This window comes from Pezoporus wallicus, unplaced genomic scaffold, assembly GCF_028554395.1.
Source record: "Pezoporus wallicus isolate ANWC-B61680 ecotype Strahan unplaced genomic scaffold, APGP_CSIRO_Pwel_v1 contig_5485, whole genome shotgun sequence".
Lineage (NCBI taxonomy): Eukaryota > Metazoa > Chordata > Aves > Psittaciformes > Psittacidae > Pezoporus > Pezoporus wallicus.
The window spans coordinates 7,074,811-7,094,683 of NW_026641550.1; the positions used below are offsets into that span (position 1 = coordinate 7,074,811).

Genomic DNA, 19,873 nt, shown 5'->3' on the forward strand with positions numbered 1-19,873 from the left:
GCAGGTGAAGAACACTTCCATTTGTTTGCTCAACGCAGGGAATAGCTGTACTGGCTCTGAACAGCTGAATTCTAAAATTACCACCCATCTTCATATAGGCTTGCAATGTTTATTTTTATTTTTTTATCACACACAGCCCATGTCCAAAGCCAGCTGAGGGAAAGAAAAACAAATGAAAGCAACCCAAAGAAAAATACCACCAAGAACTGTCTGTCTTGACCCTCTATGCAATGCCTGAAAATGCATTAGTGAACTAACGCCTGTCTTGCTGCTTAGTGAACTGGCTGTTCTGCCAACTTGAGATGAATGGAAGAAATTAGATCAGTTCACTGGAACCACAGGATCTCCCTATTTTATTTTATTTTTTTAGGTTCACAGGTTTCCATGCACAGCGCAAGCACATTGAGTTCACAATGAAAATGGTGCTTGACTCAGATGACAGAAATGCATAGAAAGCCAAACCCACATTAGTAACTCAAGTACTTTCCTAGGGTCAACAGTGCAGGCAAAATGATGTCTTTATTGTAAGGAAACACCCGAGAAAATAAAATACCTCCTGAATTCTGGCTTGTTTATACATGTGACTTAGGGGGAGAGGACTTTGAAGGAAAGGAATCTAATAACTGAGCCTCACAAGTCCCCTCATTTACGTATCATGTCTAATTCTCTCCAACAGCTGCTAGAAAAGCCAAAGACTGGGTGCTGAAGAGAGCAGGCAGTCAGAAATTGCTTTTCTCCATTATGATGCTGGAGAAGGCAGCAAATCCCATCTTAAGTGCCACCACAGATCATTCACCCTTATGGCTGTAAGTGCTCACCAACAACTTGTCACCTTTATGGCTAAAAAACCAGCAGACAATTATTTTGAGGCTGTAACTGTTAATGAAAGCTTTAGTCATCTCACTCCTATTCCTCAGCAGGGTACAATTCAGATTCAAACAGCCTAAGTTCCACGTAAGTCTGTGCACCTGGCTTTTCCTTCAGGCTGAACCCAAATTTCAAAGCCATTTATCCAATAAACCCACTGTGCTAGCATAAGGAAAGCATCCTGTTTTGCTGGTGTATGGGAGGAGGAGAGGGAAGAGGTCTTTCAATACTGATTCAACTTCTGGTTCAAATACCTTCCACTGTCCATCTGCCTGTCCATCCATCCATCCACGTCTGTGCAATTACACTGCTGAGTGCTCAGCCTGTGCATCTGAATTTTTAGCAGTGTTGACATTTTAAGCAGATTGGAAAGTAAAATGAGAAAGATAAGATGCTATAAAGCTCTACAGCAGCATGACACACAGTCTGTATAGGTTCAATTTCAGCTGATGTAGAAGAAAATAATGGTTCTACTGCTTTTATTTATTTATTTACTTTACCAAAAGCAGGGTTGACAAAATCTCCATGCTGAAAAAAAATCCAACATTGGACCTGCCCACGTGCTACCTCAGATAATGTCGATAATACTGGAAACATCAAAGCAGCTGCACCCGATGGATGGGTAAAGAGAGATAAAGCCAGTGCCACAATCCTTATGATATGGACTGCTGACATTAGGGACCATAGCTATTGGCCATGTGGATGCAAATATATGGATCACACATACTTCAGAGAAGCTTGCTAGTACGTGGACTATGGATGCAGTAGACCACAGTGGCATTTCCAGGTCTGGCTCATTTGTCAGGATATAGTTAATGAGCATACTAATTATTTATCTGAAGATCCCCAATGCATTCAAATCTGCTTACCAACATTTCCATCTGCTGATTCTTGAATCTGTGTCAAACAGATAACTAACATTCAGGACAAAGGTATTTGTATTGCTGCTGTACATCCCTCTGCCCACTGCTGAAGACACAGAATACTTCCTCAAAAACTTAGGCATGGTTTTCTTGAAATGACCTGATACCCTCAGTGTTACCGTCATGACACTTTTGTGCTTCCAGACCTTTAGAAGGAAAGACTTAAAATACCACCACTCCCTGTTGTTTTTTTTTCAAACAGATAATCAATTTCTCTTAGGAGGCAAGGTGAAATAAAAATCATTCTCTGGTACCAAAATCTCCCAAGATAAATTAAATAATTGGATCCACTTAAATTTTATTCCCTGAACTCCTGTTGCAGAAAGCTATTAGACTAATGGCCTGAAAAGTGTCACACAAAACAAGACAGAGGGCAAGGTCCTTCTCTTAAGTAGTGGTAGGGGAGAGTGTCTGCTGAATGCAGCGCTAAGCCCGCCATCCTAGTCTTGGGCTGCACAGCTCAGGGCAGGGGGAAGGAAAGAAAAGATTTGAAGGACACCTTACATCCTTCCCAAAATGTCCCAAGTGAGAGATGCTCTGAGCTTTCCGTGTACAAAAGGTTGTACATCTAAATTGCAAGCCTTAGGCTTCAGAGTTTCAGTAAGTAGCTAAGACTGAATGCTTCTGTTGTTAGGGCTAAAGAAATGTAGTATCAGTTACACAAACCAAGGTCTCGGAGCCTAGGCATCTCTCACCCCAGTCCATGTCCTGACTAGCACACTATGAAGCATACATATACAGAAACCTACCATCCCCTTCTCTTTGAACATTTTGGAAACAATTTTATTTTCTGAGGGAGAGAGCTGGCAAAACGCTTGGGTTTTTTGATTCCCGAGTCCTATTTTCAAACCTTCAAAATTTCCACTATCTATGTAGAGAAAATCTGCACAGGCTGTCAGTCAGGTCTGGTCATCTCTTATCTCACTTGGGATGCGGAGCTTTCCTTTGGGGAGGAACAGTGCTTATCCATGAGAGCTCTCTCAACAGCATCTCAATCAGCCATCTTGTGATGGCTGACGGGCACTATGATTCTGGGGGCATCCTTTAAACAGGGTGGCCTGGGCATAACAAAGCCAGAATGATATATGTTCCAAAGAAGCTACAGCAGGTGGTGGTTTTATAATGACTGATTTTATCTTTGATTTAAATTATACCATGTGCTCATTGTTGAAATAATTAATCTTCTTTTGAATCCAAGAGTTTCATCCAAAGTCAGAGGCTCTGCTATATCTGCCTCATCTTCAGTAAGCTGGACCCAAAGCCAGGAAAGTCAGGGACAGATGACAGTGACAAATCAAACATTACCTTATTCCTCTCTGCCCAATCCGTCCCAAAACAAGCAAAAGCAAAAACGCCAAACCGCCCAATCCGTCCCAAAACAAGAATAAAAGCAACAGACCAGTGAAGGCTCATGTCACTTCACAACACCCAAAAAACAGCAAGAGGACAGTTTTCTAGTTCATAGGAATGGCAATAACATCATTATTTTCCAAGAAGCATGCAACTTGAAATCACAAAGGAAAACTGAGGCCTTGAACTATGCCCCAGCTTCAGACCTTTGCAGCTTTGCTGCATCCATCTAAACAATGGCAAACATCATAGTACCCTCCAGTTTCTAAAAAAGTAATTGCAATATCCAGGCAAAACTGGCTTAACCACTGTACACTCTGGTGCTGCCCTTCAATTGCCATATTGTCCTGATGCTGGATTTTGGCTAATGGATTTCAGAAGATGTGCAAGACCTGGCATAACCAATTTAACAGACTACAAATATATCCGATTAATTTTAGACATCCTGGCAGACTGTTAGCAAGGTAGTAGTACTACATGCACTTATACTGTGCTCCTGCAATTATGTTCTGGCTACCTGGGGGCTGAACAAGGCGACAACAACAGGGAGCCAAATTCCATATTGTCTGATTACAGATAAGGCAATCTCAGGAGATACAAAGGAATAGCTAGACATTTACTACCAGTCACTGAAATCGATCAAGGAATAAAATCTTACAATACAAACCCAGATGCAGAATGCCTACCTCTTTTGCTGAGGTAGCAGCAATGAATGATAGTGTCATAAACGGTGCTCAAGGCCGGGTTGGACAGAGACTTGGGCGACATGGCTTAGTGCAAGCTGTCCCTGCCCACGACAGGGGGGTTGGAACTAGATGATCTTAAGGTCCTTTCCAACCCAAACTATTCTATGATTCTATGCTTCTATACATACAACAGTATACTCAAAGGATAGGTTTTGCTCATCAGTCAAGGAAACCATAAATTAACTCTGCTGTGTAATGTACGAACTCTCATTTCTAAACAGAGGCAGAAGATATCATAATAGCACAAACCGATATAAGCAGTAGTGGTTACAAACTAAAAGAAAAGTCAAACAAAAACAGGAGAAAAAGGTGTCATATGGTAGAATACTGTCTTCTGATCTCCTCCCTACATACCCAATATTTCCCTGGTGCTTAGCTCTGCTAGGCAGTGAAATTAATGAATAAAATTCCAATAAAGGATGCAAAGTGAAATACTTCCATATATCTCATTTTCTCCTAAAGAATCCCAAGTTTCAAAAAAAGAAAAAGGCCAACTGTGCAAACCATCCTCTAAGAGACACATCTCTAGGCAAGTAAGGGAAGTACTCAGAAAAGACAAAACACAGAAAAGGAAACTAACTGCCCACCTTGCAGGAATCAAAACATAAAATAGGGGATAGAGATGATGCAAAAAAGGACACAGAAAGCCAAGCTTGTTTAACCAGGTCAATATCAGATGTTTTGAAGTGCTCTGATACTAGCAGAATGAGATGAGAACCTGCTTCTCCAAGATCTATGACATCATCCACATCTTGCCCCTCTTTTTACACACTGCCTGTCTCCTTTATAGATGGAAAACTTTTGTTTTTTTCATGGTTTATCACATAGTTTTATAATGTATTTCTGACATATCTAACTTGACACAGAAGAATCAAAACTAGGCATACTACTCGAGACGACAACACTTACAGCACAGCGTTATCATTAAATACAGGAAAACCACTGTAGTACTTTCATCACACTTGATGGAATTTTATCTGCTTTTTAGAACTGCCCAGAAGTAACTGATTTTTCATGGTATGTCCAGTATTGCCCTAATCTTTGCACTTAAGAGGCTTACATATTCCAAGATTTTAAACCTGGCTCTCAGCATAGAGAATAGGATGGTAAGATGCAAAAGATGAAGCTGAGTTACGACATTGAAAAAGGAGAGAAATCAGTGAGAGGCCACAGGACTGAAACAGGCAAGCCATCTCGACCTGAAGAATCAAGGTGTCTTCTTATCAGTGTCCTTATGTCAACACTGTGTAACAAAAATTAGAGGGTGCTCAGCCACTGTGACCAATTCCATCATTTTTGTTGTTTTTGTTTGTAAAACTCCTCAAATCAATGACACAGATATACAGAATTCCTAGAAAAGCTGGCTAACATTTCTCCAGTAGGGACACAAGAGTTTTCACTGAAAAACAAGATTTAGACATGTTTGCATAAGCTAGACCCAATCTTGTGTATAACTTTTTTCCCCATACTATGTCATTTACCAAAGCCTGTATTTACCTATATTTTTCCTACAGTTTTAGTTAATAACATGCATTGTATTGCTGTTTTGAACAAGGCATCTTTCAGGGCTCTTCAAAGTAAGCTCAGAGCTCTGCTGGGTGACAGCCAGTGTAAATGTGGCTGTGAGCTTCCCATCGCTGATACAGCCTCACCTAGAATGGTACACAACAGGCTCATTTTGTGGCCAGCAGTTTTTGCTACAGGCAGTTTAACAGGATATGAGTTAGTAACTACAGAGATGCACATAAGCAGTTAATGACTTGCCTCAAGCTTGGTGGCGTTTCTTCAGCTTTATTTTGGGACATAAAGATAGAATATGTAATTCTTCCTCTCTCCACCCTTTTTCTTTCCTTTTACGGCAGACCAGCTAACTGAAATAACTGTTAGCGTTTAAGGGAAGCCTCACACATCTCCCGCTGGCATTTACATTTGCTAGTCTTCATATGTAAGCCACAGATACACCCTCTTGTAGCCAAAATTGACCTTTTTCTTCTTCTTCCTCACCCCCCTCCTCCCTGCTTGCAGGCCATGCCCAGACACACCAACACAGGGCAGGCCTGTTAAGTCTCTGATCTCAGGACAAAACCACAAGTAGCTGATGAGTTTCTGTTAGTCCCTAACATGCAAGACACACTGATGGGAGTGAGGCATTAGGCCTCTATCCCCCTGCTCCTTCGTAAACGAAAGGCAAATGATAGTGTCCTGCTATTGGACACTGCCTTGGGATTTTGCTATTTGGAAGTTACCATGAGTAGGAATCACACCTTCTTTCTAGAGGGGCATATTTATTCTCAGCCTACAAAATGCTGAAGGCTTGTATCATCCCAAGCAGAAAGCGATGCTGGTGGGAGCACAGCATCCTGCCTGGCTCCCCAGCAGCCTGTTGGGATGTGGAATGTCTTTGCTCAACCTCAACAACTTTCTCTGGCCTAGCACCAAAATCAAACACCCAAATCAAATATTACAGAGTTCAATCAACAAAAATAAACAATTTTATTTCATGATCTTTGTTATCAAGGAGACATATTTCAGACAGCAGTGAAAGCCCATGCCCTTCCCCCCCACCTCTTTCTTTAAGGTAACTATCCCTCAGAGACTAAAGACACACACTGCATAATTATATCAGCCGCTGAAACCTCAAACATGCTTCTCAGCTTCCCACACTTCACAGCAGGACCAGGTATGCTGGGTTGGGTTTTTTTTGCCTATTTTTCTACTCTGTGTAGTCTAATTTTTTTCTTCCAAAATATTTTAAGATTTTTAACAGGTACAATTGTAAACGCCTGCAATGCCTCATAGCCACATACTGCGCTCACTCTAGAGATGGTAATGGAAGAGCAGTTACTGTCTGAAATGTGAGAATTAGTGGAGGAAAACTTATTTTTATACACAGCTCTTGCAGGGTTTACAGCTTGTCTAGAAGATAACTATTTCATTTAATAACTACCTTTTTTGGAAGCAAAACAATGTCCTGGGAGACAATCCCTTTAAGTGATGATAAAGTAAATGTTCTCACAGCTCCTGGTCAAAAAATATAAGTTGCCAATTCCAGGTGGGAATCACCCCCTCCCCCTTCCCCCTCAGATCCCCCTTTCAATTTGGAAAATATACTTATATGGAAGCTCTAGTAAAAAGACAGCAGCAGTAAAACCAGTGTTGGAATCCCTACAGCAACAGTATCTCAGTCCACACTGATTTTCATGCATAAGATAATGAATCATTTCTGCTTAAACAGTATAGCATAGGAGCACACAATAAACAGACTTGGTTTGGACTCTGAATGAAACCTTTCAGACATGCTCATTCATAATATTCTTTATATTTGCACTACTTTTGTACCTAGAGACCCCAAAACCTGGAGCCCCACTGTCCTTGGCAGCAGGAATGCAAATTACAAGAGACAGCCTTTCTCTCCTCCCCAAAGGACTCACAGTCTATTTACAGACCAGCAGGCAGGTGAAAGGAAATCCCACTATCTCCATTTTACAGACAAGGAACTTAGGTATGGAGCAATACACAAATGAATCCCTGAAGTCACCCAGGGATCCTCTGCAGAGGTGGGAACTGAGCTAAAACCCCCTCATTTGTCACTGACAACGCCTTTCTCTGTGCAGTCCCTCTCTTCCAATCCACTGGTAGGTAACTGCTTTCCAGTTAAGCTGTCTTTTCCGATCCTCTGCATAAAAATCAAAAGTATCCCACTTCAGTAGCTCCACTTGTTCCTTCTAGTTTTATTTCTTTTTTCTAGGTGTATCTGAAACCTCTATAGTTCTTTCTAGCCACACTGAAGTAGAGATGCGTCTGTTCCAGATGTTCCAGATCCAGGCTCAGACTTCTGCAGGAAACTGAGATTTGCAGTCGGTTTTCAGTATATGAATACCTTAAATAAAACCCAGCCAAATCTCTTCTCCCTGTATTTGTTCCTCTAACTACTGTTCCCTTGCTCATCAGTCATGTCATTTGTTGTGACCCAGCATGGCTACAGCCCTCTCAGAGGCCACTAAAATCAGCACATTGAGAAGCGCTCTGTACGTACCAGAAGATGTTTAGCATCTCATAGTCCCAATGCACTTCTCACTTTGGTCTCGATCTCTTGCAGTTTAAGCTCCACAAGCTTATGAGTCACTTTCCCACATTTATGTTCCGAAAGTATTTTCATTCCTCTTCATGCTTCTGGCACTTTCAAAATACATCCACTTGTGCTGTCTCCTCACTTCTCTGTCTCTTCTTGGGACTTTTGCAACTACTCATCATCCTCATCATCCTGCTTCCCCCAACACCTACCTTGCAGCCCTTCTCTGGCAGAATTCAGACCTTATCCCTGATTGTTCTTTAATTCCTGGAGGTGACTCGTATCTTTATACACTTGACCTCCTTCTCGGTTCAGCCTACTGCTGAACTCTGGCATCATGTCCTAGATGTCCTGTGGCCGCTCACACTTCACAGGATGAAGCTACACATCTCATTCTTCCCTCACATACAGTTTCACTATTTCTCCATTTCTAAGGACATTTCTGATGTTCTGTCACCCAAACTGCCAGTATTGTTGCTTTATACACCCCTCTCTCTGTTTTCTATTTTCCAACTAAATTACCATTAAATAAATCCATTCCTTTTAGACCAATGCTAAAGCATCTCCCCCTTCCATCTGTATTACTGTAAACTCCTGCTTCTCTTTGAACTTCGCACTGCTTTTTTTCCCCATCAAAATGCTGCATCCACATCAACCTCCTTTACCCTTAAAATCAACCCCCTTTATCCTTAATCCAGTAAGCCTATCTGTACGGCCAAATTCTTTCACCTTCCAAATGACATGACCTGTCTTCCAAGATACCATCTTTTTCTTCATTTTCACAGCTATCTCTTCTGCTGTTTTCCTTGTTATGACTTCTGCTAGATTAGTGGTCTTTGAAGGATTTCTCTCTGTTTCAGCATGAATTTTCCTTCTCCAGTTCTGCTAGTGCAGTAGCATATAATGAGAATACAGATTAAGATGATGACTAGAATCCAGGACTCATAATTGGATCTGGAGGGTATTTCTGCATTAAATCTATGTATCCCACTGGCTTGCCTAGTCTTTGTACACAGTTCCAGCACATGTAATAGTTGCATAAGGCACAGGACCCACACAGTACTTTTGGGTCCATTAGTGCAGTTTCAGGCCTGCAAAACCATCTGTAAACTATAAACAGATTTGAACAGGAATCACAGAATCCCAGAATCCCAAGGGTTGAAAGGGACCTCAAAAGATAATCTAGTCCAACCCCCCTGCAAGAGCAGGGTAACCTAGAGTACATCACACAGGAACTTGTCCAGGTGGGCCTTGAATATCTCCAATGTAGGAGACTCCACAACCCCCCTGGGCAACCTGTTCCAGTGATCTGTCACTCTCACAGTAAAGAAATTTTTCCTGATGTTCACATAGAACCTCCTATGCTCCAGTTTACACCCATTGCCCCTTGTCCTATCATTGGGCATCACTGAAAAAAACCTAGCTCCATCATCCTGACACTCATCCTTTACATATTTGTAAACATAGGTGGGGGAAGGTGGGGTTGCCCACATTGCATAGTTATGTGTATTTCCCTTATAAAAAGTACTAAGTCATTGCCTTCCTGGGTGCACATTAGGCTGTGCAACCATGAGAACATACAGACATATCGAGATCCACACATGTTTCTCCATATCTTGGCTGCTTACAGGTTTGTACCTGATCTGTCCTGCTGATACTATGATCACCTCATAACTTCAGTTCACTACATCATCCTTTCCCTCCAAAACCCAGAAAGTCTAAAACAGGTATTAACCAGGGAAAAACTGGCCTTTTTCAGCCTGAAAAACAGAGTCAAGCCAGGGAGTGTGCTCAGACAGCATAGCTGGACTACTGTTTCTTTACTTTCTGAAAGAAACTCGTAGATGTGCATGCTAATGGGAAAAAAAGATTAAGGTTGCACTGGTGTTACATACTTTTTAAATGATAACCATAAAGTTATTTGCATGAGGTGGAATGAAATTCTACCCCAGAGAAGAATGGGGTGAAAATGGACCTATGAGATGCTCTGGAAGGCTATGGCTAGAAGTCTTTCTGCTCTAGTCTTTGCCTCTCTAGAAATCTACTAGATTATCTCCTGTCAAGAGGCATACCCTCCCCTTGGAGTATCTAATGGTTTGAAGCTAAATAATCAAACACAAAAAAGAAAATAAAGTTCCCAAATACATACCTATTAGTCTGTTAAGAGGTACAAGTAACTGGAGTTATATATTCATAAGCATCCATGCATACACATGGGTGCCTTAAAAAAGGAAAGGAAAGCATTGCTATTTTCTTACCATGCTAGGATTTCAAGTATAAGCTTGCGAAAGAAAACCCCCAAAACCCCAGCAAAGGACACTAATGCAAGTGAGTTTTAGGTCAATTAATCTAGGAAAGCATATTTTTAACAAATCGGTCCATTTGCTTCAAAGGATAAATAAACCATGCTAATAGTGTAAAGTACCTGCTGCTGCTGCACGCAGCTCTTCATTTAATATCTGTGGGGCTTGCTATCACCAGCAGCACATGAGGAAAGAAAACACTCAACATTTTGCATTGCATTCATCAGATTCTTCCCTCTGCTGTAGTGCCATAAGCAGTAACGGTGCCTAACCCACTGTGGGTTTCCAGGCTTCTCAGGCTATCTTCTCCCTTTTCCACTAAAAGCAATTCCATTCAGCTTTAGCTGCTTTTTAATCAAAGGAAACTATAATCACACTAGCAGGATGCTAATTCTGAAGAGACATTAGTAAAACCACAGTTACTTACTTAAACTGCAGACCTGTGGTTGACAAAAAAACATCATAGAGCAAAAGAAAGCAGCTTTGCTTAATAATAGTAGTAATAGTAGTAGTAGTAGAAATAATAACAATATCAGCCTTAACAACAAAAGCTGAAAAATGAAGTACCAACAACTACTAAGAACCTCAGGTCAGAAAATTATAACAATTTCATATTCACATTTATCACAAAAAAAGCCTTTTCCCGACCTTCAGAAAATGAGATCTGTCCACAACATCAGCTAATAGAGAGTCCTAAGTCAAGTGTTTTCAGTCCTAAGCAACATGTAAAACCACACAGCAAAACGAAGTAATACAACACTGAACAAGAACCCAGGGTAACATCTGTAAGGCTGTTTTTTGCCCAAATGCTTTTATGCTCCTTTTAGCTCTCAGCTTCTCCTAATTGCTGACTTTAGCAAGATCCAAAAAATCTGTCACTATTGCCTTCACATATTTGCATTCCCAGAAACATAAAAAGCATATACTTACCTGTAGCAACACCTGTGATTGATTACACCGTCACTCTTTAAATACCCTCTGGAGGTTTTGCTCAGTCCCAAAAGGAGAGGGGGGAGGGATGAGAACAGTTGTCTGATGAAGAGCACTATATTAATTCCAATAAAAATGCAATTTCACCTATTTATTTGACAGCATGGTGAAAATCACGCTAGCCAGATTCCATGTAAACCAGTCCTTCCAGATACGGAGTTGAGTCAAGCAAACTCTACTGCAGCACGACAAGGAAAAAGTTGATGTATCAAGGCAGAAAACCCTGATCTAAAATTCATGGGAATGGGAATAAAACACAATCAATACATACAGCAATTTCTATAGCAACTGGGGGAATAAAGGAAAGAAAAAAAGAAGAGTTGGTGCCTTAACTGTTAGCACAAAGCTTCTGTGGTAAATGAGGGGACCTGTCCCTCTTGGCATCTCTCTGATCAATGGGCTGAATCGATGCCCAGCGCATTCCTCCCGCGCTCCCTTTCCTCTTTCCCTAGCATCTGTGGAGGGGCAAGCCAAGCATCCCAGCCTCCGACAGGAGCGCACACATGTACACACACCCCCCCATGCAAGCAAACACGCTCCCCTGCCTTTCTCCTACACCCACAGGATCTCAGCACTCACCGTCACGGGCTTCCTCCCCGCGACTGCAGTTGCTGCAAATGTGTTTGATCTCCTTGCCTATATGACAGTGTATCACAAAAGAGACATTGTTGTTAGTGGTGGTGGGCTCCTTCAGTGGCTTCATCCTCACTAGATAGAAAGCTTTCTTTTTAGGTTTCTCTCCACTCATGTCTGAAACCGAGACCTGCCGGCAGCCAGAAGAAGGAAAAGCAAGCATCCCAGGCTGCCTGGCGTGCGTGCAATCCGCCATCCGCTCCCTCGCCTCAGTGTTTAGCTGCCACACACACAACAGGGATGAAGGGGAGGGCTGGGGGAGAGGGGAGGGAGGCGGGAGGCAGAGCACAGGCAGAAGCGCTGCCTGAGCCTTGCTGCCCTCCGCGACCCTGCTCCTTAACCAATCCCCTAGTGCTTGGCTGAAGGATGCTCAGCAGGTCCCCGCTCTGGCCATGCCTACGATGAGCCTCACCCCTGCCACGGGCGCTAGGCATGTCTGGTGGCAAAGCGGAGCCTGGTACCCAGTTTTGATTACCTTACTGCTGCACACACCGCAGGAGCACACAGCCTCCTTCACTTTACCTCCTCACCCCTGCTCCTCTCCCACGTTCTCCCCCTGTACTAGCAAGCCCCCAGACCCACCCACATTGGGCCACAGCCCTCTGGAATGCCGACCACAGCCGCTGGCCAGAGTCCTCTGGCAGGACATGCTGTGATTCTCTAGCCTAGCAAACACGGCAACCTCACCTTTGTGCTTGGGTGGCCTGGCAGCCCGTCACACCGCAATCAGTATTTTACACACAAAGGACAGGCTGACAGCAGGCTGCTCACTCTCACTCCCCCCCCCCCCCCCCCCCCCCCGTTCACAAGCAGATTCGGCTTGGGGAGCACAGGGCCACTCTGCTTCAGATGCCCTAGGAAAACCCAGTTCCTCTCCTGCAACCCCCTCCTGCTTTTCATTCTTTCTTTTTATGCCCGTTTGCTTCTTTTAAAAGACAGGAGGTGCCTGTCCTGGCCGGCGTGGGGCTCACAAGGGCAGCCATTGACAGTGGCTGGTACTGTCTGGTGGCTTCAGCCCAAGCTCCCCTGCAGTGTGACTGCTGCTCCTAGGAAAAGGCTGACCAGAGACAGGCTGATCAGAGAGGTGCAGACAGTGTGAATTCATTTTGACCACTTATCTGGGGGATGAATACCCCCTTCTTTGTCTCCCTTGACCAAATTACAGCTGCTCTGGAGAGCAGCCCTATCATCTCCAAGTGCCCACTGCACTTCCAAAGCTTGCCCAGCCTGGAGGGGATTACAGTCTCTGGCCAGACACTCTGCCAATCCCTTGCTGCCCAGCTGCCCCCAAAACGTGCTGTCTGTTTTCACGGCACAGTAAACAGTCCAAGCTTTTTTCCTGCTGTCAAAGCAGCAGCTCAGGACAGTGCCTGTAACACAGAGAAAGGTGGGGACACAGGTAAGCACACTTTCTTCTTGCAGGTTTCAGGAAGGAAACCCTGATGGGAAAATGACAACCTCAGCTATTCGGGTAGCTATTACAGGAATGTGAGCGTTGCTCCTTTAAATCTTCAGCACGCTATCAGTTTGGCAGGCACTAAGCAGAGAGAGTGCAACTGGGGCAGACGAAACATGGCAAAGAATAACACTGTTCTTATTTTTAGCCAAAGCCCTTGCTCACTGTTAGAAGAAATCCACTCACTCTGCAATTCTTTACCATTTCCACATATTGTTGCCACATGTTTTACAGCAGCAAGAGGCCAAACCAGCCCTGATTCTCTTCAACTGCACATGAAACAGTCAGTGAGACTTTTGCCTAAAGAAAGAAGGAGCAGGAACTTAAGGATTCATTGCCATGGTTTTCCATTTTCTCAAATGCATGCATGCACACACACGCACAGACACACAGAAGATGCATGCTACGGAACTACTGACCTACTTGTTCTGCATCATTCTGATGCAGGTCTGACTTCTCACCTGGCACTCCTGGCGCTGAAACCTTGAGATGTCACATATACCAAAATTGGCAAGGCTTTACTGTTGTTGGCAGCATGCACAAATCAGACTAGGTGCTATCGGATCTCATGCAAATACAGGCTAAAGCATGCTCTCAGCAGAATCCTGCTGTTCACTAAGCCACACAAAACATCCTGCACACTGGACTATGAATACAGGTTTATGTTGAATACAGCCAGTCACCTCAGGATAAGTATTGCCCCAAAAGACTTGATTTTGCATGAGTTGCTCATCTAAAATCCTCACCCTTTGCATACAAGTGGTAGGAGAACAGGGAATGCGGAATTATTCAGGAACAAGTAGGTAAATTCCCCATGTATCATGTAGTTATGAATTAATGTACTGAAAAGCTGTCCTTTGAATGCCTGATGATGAGACACTGTTTGCTATGTTACCCATTTGGAAAGCAAAAGCTAAGAAGACTTTGATCCCCCCCCAGTCACACAGAAGTTCAGATACCCGCAGTGGATTTCTCTTTAACTTATTCATTGCCTTTGAGAACACCTTCAGTTCAGCTGTGATTCAGAAAATAATTAGGTAAGCAGAAGATATGACCATAATTTACCTTCTGAACTTGCTTAGAGTTCATGGCTGGCTGTCACTGATACTCAGCACTGCTGTATTACAGAAATGGGTCAGGAAAGGAAAGCACATTCAAATGTGAACTTCCCTGAATTTGGGAAATACGAGTGCTAATGCAATGCAGGGTGAACTCAAAACGAATATCGTATCCGTTGTGTTACGGCAATATTGGGGTGCTGTGCCTCACCTGTTTTAGGAAAGGAAACTAGAGTGATATATTCAGCAGAGCTGACAACCAGCAGAGCTGGTCTTGTAAGGCAAATGGTCTTGCAGTTTGGGAATTGGTCAGAACTTAGGAAATGAAAACTGGGTTAAGCCACCAGTCTTCTGCAGTCTCCCTCTGTGGCCTTGGACAAGTTACTTAACGTCTTGGTATTTCAGCTCCTTGGCTAAAGAACAATGATGTTCACAGAATTACAGAAGAGTTGAAGCTGAAAAGGAAAACCGGAGATCATCTAGTCCTGCTCAAGCAGGGACACCCAGAGCACATTGCTCAAGATTGTGTCCAGACAGCTTTTGGAATATCTCCAGGGAAGGAGAGTCCCCAGCCTCTCAGGGCAACCTAATCCAATCCTCAGTCACCCTCACAGTAAAGAAGTTCTTCCTTATGTTCAAGTGGAACTTCCCGGCTTTTAGTTTATATCTACTGCTTCTCCTCCTATCGCCTGGTACCACCAAATGTCTGGCCCCATCCTCTTGACACTCTCCCTTCAAATACTTACACACATTAATCAGTTCTTTCCTGAGTCTTTTCTCTAGGCTGAACAGGCCCAGCTCCCTCAGCCTTTTCTCCTTTCCTCACATGAGAGACGCTCCAGATCTTTGATCATTCTAGTAGCCCTTTGCTTTACTTGCTCCAGGAGCTCCACGTCTCTCTTGTGCTGGGGAGCCAGGAGCTGGACACAGTAGTCCAGGGGAAGCCTCACTGGTGCTGAGTAGAGGGGGAAAATCACCTCCCTCGACCTTCTGGCAATGCTCTTGCTAACACAGCCTAGCATACCAATTTGTCTTCTTGGCCACAAAGGCACATGGCTGGCTCATGGTTTACTTCTTGTCCATCAGGACTCCTACCTCCTCCACAGAGCTCCTTTACAGCAGGTCAGCCTCCAACCTGCACTGGTGCATGGGGTTATTCCTCCCCATGTGCAGGATGCTGTACTTGCTTTTGCTGAATTTCAAAAGGTTCCTCTCTGCCCATCTCTCCTGCCTGCCTAGATCCTTCTGAAGGACAGTACAGCACTCTGGGGTATCAGCCACTCCTTCCAGTTTCATATTGCCAGCAAACTTGCTGAGGAGGCACGTTGATGCTTCTGCTCTTCGGAAAAATTTGATGAAATCAAATTTCAAGATGCTCTGAAGGTGTTTGTATATGGCAGAGAGGGAACACTCACAAAGAGTGGTCAAATACAAAGATCTACTATTTATAGCAAAATGAGAGGGGAATCAGGAAAAACATGTTCCATCAGGCTTAGTCCAAATTGTTCACTCATTCAAAATTTAAGCTTTTTAGTTTCACTGGATTTTGTTTCAACAGCGTTTATCCCTCCTCTTCTAACTCTTCGTATTCTAAACCCATAAAATTCACTCAGATCTGAAAACAGACTTGGTAGCCAAACCCCTGCATTTCTGGTGACTGTTACTATCTCCCAACCCCACATAACATTTAGAGAGGGATACAAGCAACCCCTTTTGCAGATGAAGACTGGAAAGAAACTATCTGTGTAACTATTCCTACATGTCAGGTTGAAAGCTTTTTAATGACCCTGTCCCACTTTGCATGTATTCTGTACTACAAAAACCTCCAAACATTACAGGAATGGACCATTTTTGCGAGCAGATCCCAGGTGCCTGCAGAAGACCGGCTGCTCTGACAACATTCAGGGACATAAGAGAATTAAATAACTGGTCCAGTGGGTAACACTGATTCTGTGTGGGTAAGAAGCCCAACTTATTATGAAGGAAGCCCTGTGCATTTTTGCTTGCAGGTGCTATGTATTTTGAATGCAAACAAGCCCTGAAGCCATCTGCTAGTATGTCTCTTGTAACAGGCACTTTGCTGTAACATGCAAATTGCCTTCATTCCTAAGAGCCGCCTTATAGAGAATCTGAATTTGCCACAGCCCATAAAACAAAAATATGTTTAATTATGATCTGTGTAATTATGGTGAAAACTGCTGCAGCTAATCAGTTCCAGGACAAATAATGTAAAATGAACATACTACAGTATTCCTGCAGAAAAAGTACTTGCTTTGCCTCATTTTTAAAGACAAGTGAAAAAAAAAAAAAAGCGCATAATAACTCTTTCATTGCCTCAATATGCAGCTACAAAGCTTGGCATAATCTTACTGCACAGTGGACAACAAAATCAATGAAGAGTATGTCAGACAGTTAGTGATTTGACAGTGAATAAACAAACTTGCACATTATTCCCAGCCCACATTCACTTTTTGTATAAGCTTGGGAAACCATTTGTACCTTTAGTCCCACCCTCCCCACAGCCTTTGCCATTAAGGATAGTGCCACTTCCATTGTCCATAAAGAAGAGATGAGAGCTGGATTCCCTTTATACAGATGACTACTGTGATACAGGTTCATATCTGCACCAAAATCTTTGAGGGTCCATTCTGTCTTTCAGTTCTTTACCCCCTGGATTATGTCTCCCCCTGTCACAGATCACCCTGCTGAGAGTCTTTTTTTTTTTTTTGGAATGCTGTGTCCTCAATCAGTCTCTGTGAAAGTGAACAGTGATGCTGGAACCAAGCCGCCAAAAGCAGGTGAGCTTTTCTTTGCATCCTTCATATCACAGAAAAGATTTTCTCTTGGCTCCTTCTCCAAGCTGTGGCACTGTTCAGATGCCCAGTGCCAGACAGGATACCACCATAGCCTGCCCTGAGCCCCTCAGGTGAGCAACATGGAGGTTTCTGTGTGGGCAGGACAGGCTACCTCCTGCTTCCACCACAAATAGGTGGTCATCAGAAATCATGCAGAAGCCCCTCAGCCATGTTTCTTCAACACAAAGGTTATCCTGCAAAGCTGTAGTGTTTTTCTGAAGAAGCTGTGGCTAACAGAATGGCACTGCCTAGGTGAAAATGCTAGACAAATGCAAGTCTAGCAAGGCAGCAACACTTCTTTTCAGCAGTTTAGTCCTTCTAACCAAAACACCATGATTCATTTGTTTTACACTCTACTTAGGCAGTGATGTTTTCACAGGAATGCCCCTGTACTTGGCAATTTTCTCTAAATATTTTCCTTCCTATTTCCTCTGCCCACTGTACTATGAATCCCAGTGAGAAAGAGATAAAAGATAAATTAACTGATTACCAGCTGCTCTGGTGATTAATGCATACTTTTATGTTGTATTACACATACAGCAACAAACTGAACAGCTTGGAGTTAAGAGGAAAATATATACAATTTGACCTGCTGACACAGGAATCAACCACTAACACAGTGTCCCCTTTGGCAGCATTTTCTATTCACTGCCAAAAAAAATGCCCCAAAAGCCACCTCAGGACAACTGACATTTGCCAAAGGAGAACCCTTCTACTTGCAAGCCACAACTCAAACCTGGATACCCCAGTATTTCCTGTTTGCCAGGCAGTTAGTGCAGCTGGACCCTGGTCCACGACAGGGGCTCCAGGGTGCTAGGCTGACAGTATTTCTGTGTATTTCTGCTTACTGCATGGCACATCAGCAAAACTGAGAGGGCAAGGAGGAGGCAAAACCAGCCTGAGACTCCTGCAGGCCAAAATAGAATATGACCTTTTTAGTTCTGCAGCTATAAACACATTCTTAAACAACAATCCCAGCTACTCCTCGCAGTCACAAACCCAAGAGAGCCAAGTGATGAGTGCTGCACAAATAAAAGCAAACTGAAAGGAAAAGAAAGGAAAGAAAATGCCCTTTCCTGGCCTACCTACATTCAGCAATGCTGTTGAAGTATCACATGGATCATTCTTGCTCTACTTGCAGGGTTCTCCACATCCTATGTACACACTTCGCCATAATGAAGTTCCCTCTTTATTTAGAAGAAGCCCTGCTTTATTTCAACGTGATACCATATGGTGTGATAAAAATGAACAGAAAAGGTTACACACCAAAAACACATAAGCTTACAAACACCTGTTTGCTGCAAGTGTTAAGGACTGCTCACAGTCAAGGACTTCTAAGGATAAAAAGGAAGATGTCATCCTAACCAGCAGGACAGATGGAAAGTTGCTGAGCTGCCATGTATGTGTAATTAACACATAGAGGCTTGGTGATGCTAAGGCTAAACACCAGCAATGAATCAATGTGGAACCTGGGTTTGTAAAACAGGTAAGGAAGCAACCATTAGCATTAGATGACACTCAAAGGAAGACACAATCTTCATGCTGAAATTATAGGTGAAGTTCTAGCTCTAGCAAAGTCATTGTGTGTCCTAGCACCAGAGGCACTAGTCACTACAGTCCTAGCAAGGTTATTAGCTCCCATCTTAAAAAGCCCACTCTGAATTTTTGTATCTAATTTAGATGTGGCATGGCCTGGGGTTTGAGTGATCTGTTTGGAACACTTTGCAGATCCTGCATAACTGACTTTCCACAGGAATGAAAGCCTACACCATTTTTACCTTGGTAATGGACACAGCGTAGCACAGAGGCATGAACTGGGACTCAGTAGCAGTCCTGCACCCTCAGTTTAGATATAGCTACAATCTTAGAATTAACAAAATGTAGTTCCAAAAACCGCAGTACAATTCCGAGAATGAAACCAAGGAGGAATTAAATTCTGTCTGGCCAATTTAGCAATTCACACGCCTGCACATCCTTACATACACCAAAACACAACAGCACTGGTGATCTGAAGTCTCACAACATGCAGCAGCTTCCCTGCTTCACACTGAACATGCTGGATTTTCACCCCCACCCCCAAATACCTTTTTCCTTCTGCTCATAAATAAAGAGCTCTGCACCTTCTGCGTCCTATCAAAAACAGAGCTGTCATATAGAGGTGCAGAGAAATATTCTAAAAACCCCACAAAACCAAACCCACAGTCAGGTATCCAGCTGCATCTGTAATTCCTCACAAGGTTATGTTCCTAAAAAAAGCTCAGTGAGGGAATAAGGCAGTGTTGCCTGCCTGTATGTCTAGCAAGCCCCTGGGCGAAAAAAACTGAGTATGACTTATTCTTGGCAGAAATACTCCTACCCATGAAAAAGGGAGGGAGAAGGTCCAGAGGAGGAGTCAGAGCCTTTAGCGTAAATAAAGTCAAGTACTGGCCACCTCTGGGCAGCAAACAGCCAGAAGCGCTCCCACATCATGGGTTAGTTTTCTACTGCTTCCTACGGATACAGAAACTAGGCACTTGCGGTTTTGTTGGCTCCAAGTCAAACTACATGTTTAAAAAACAAAACAAAAAAGGCAATAGGAGGATTCCAGAGATGTGCATTACAACTGTTCCTTAACAAGAAT

At 43.2% G+C, this 19,873-nt stretch overlaps 1 protein-coding gene across 9 annotated transcripts in view; it reads right to left on the bottom strand.

Annotated features, from left to right (window-relative positions):
- The window catches only part of PHACTR1 (phosphatase and actin regulator 1), a 318,474-nt gene that overhangs the window by 136,828 nt on the left and 161,773 nt on the right, over window positions 1–19,873 (bottom strand). The window contains exon 1 of one of the 9 annotated variants that reach the window (XM_057424313.1): window positions 11,831–12,108. The exons of 5 other annotated variants lie outside the window; for them this stretch is intronic. In XM_057424313.1, coding sequence (XP_057280296.1) covers window positions 11,831–12,080 — 250 coding nt within the window. In that variant the 5' untranslated portion in view covers window positions 12,081–12,108. Of the gene's footprint in view, window positions 1–10,383; window positions 10,475–11,191; window positions 11,550–11,584; window positions 11,715–11,830; window positions 12,109–19,873 lie in introns of those variants that run through there. 3 more of the 9 variants (XM_057424316.1, XM_057424317.1, XM_057424318.1) reach the window with 3 other exon arrangements.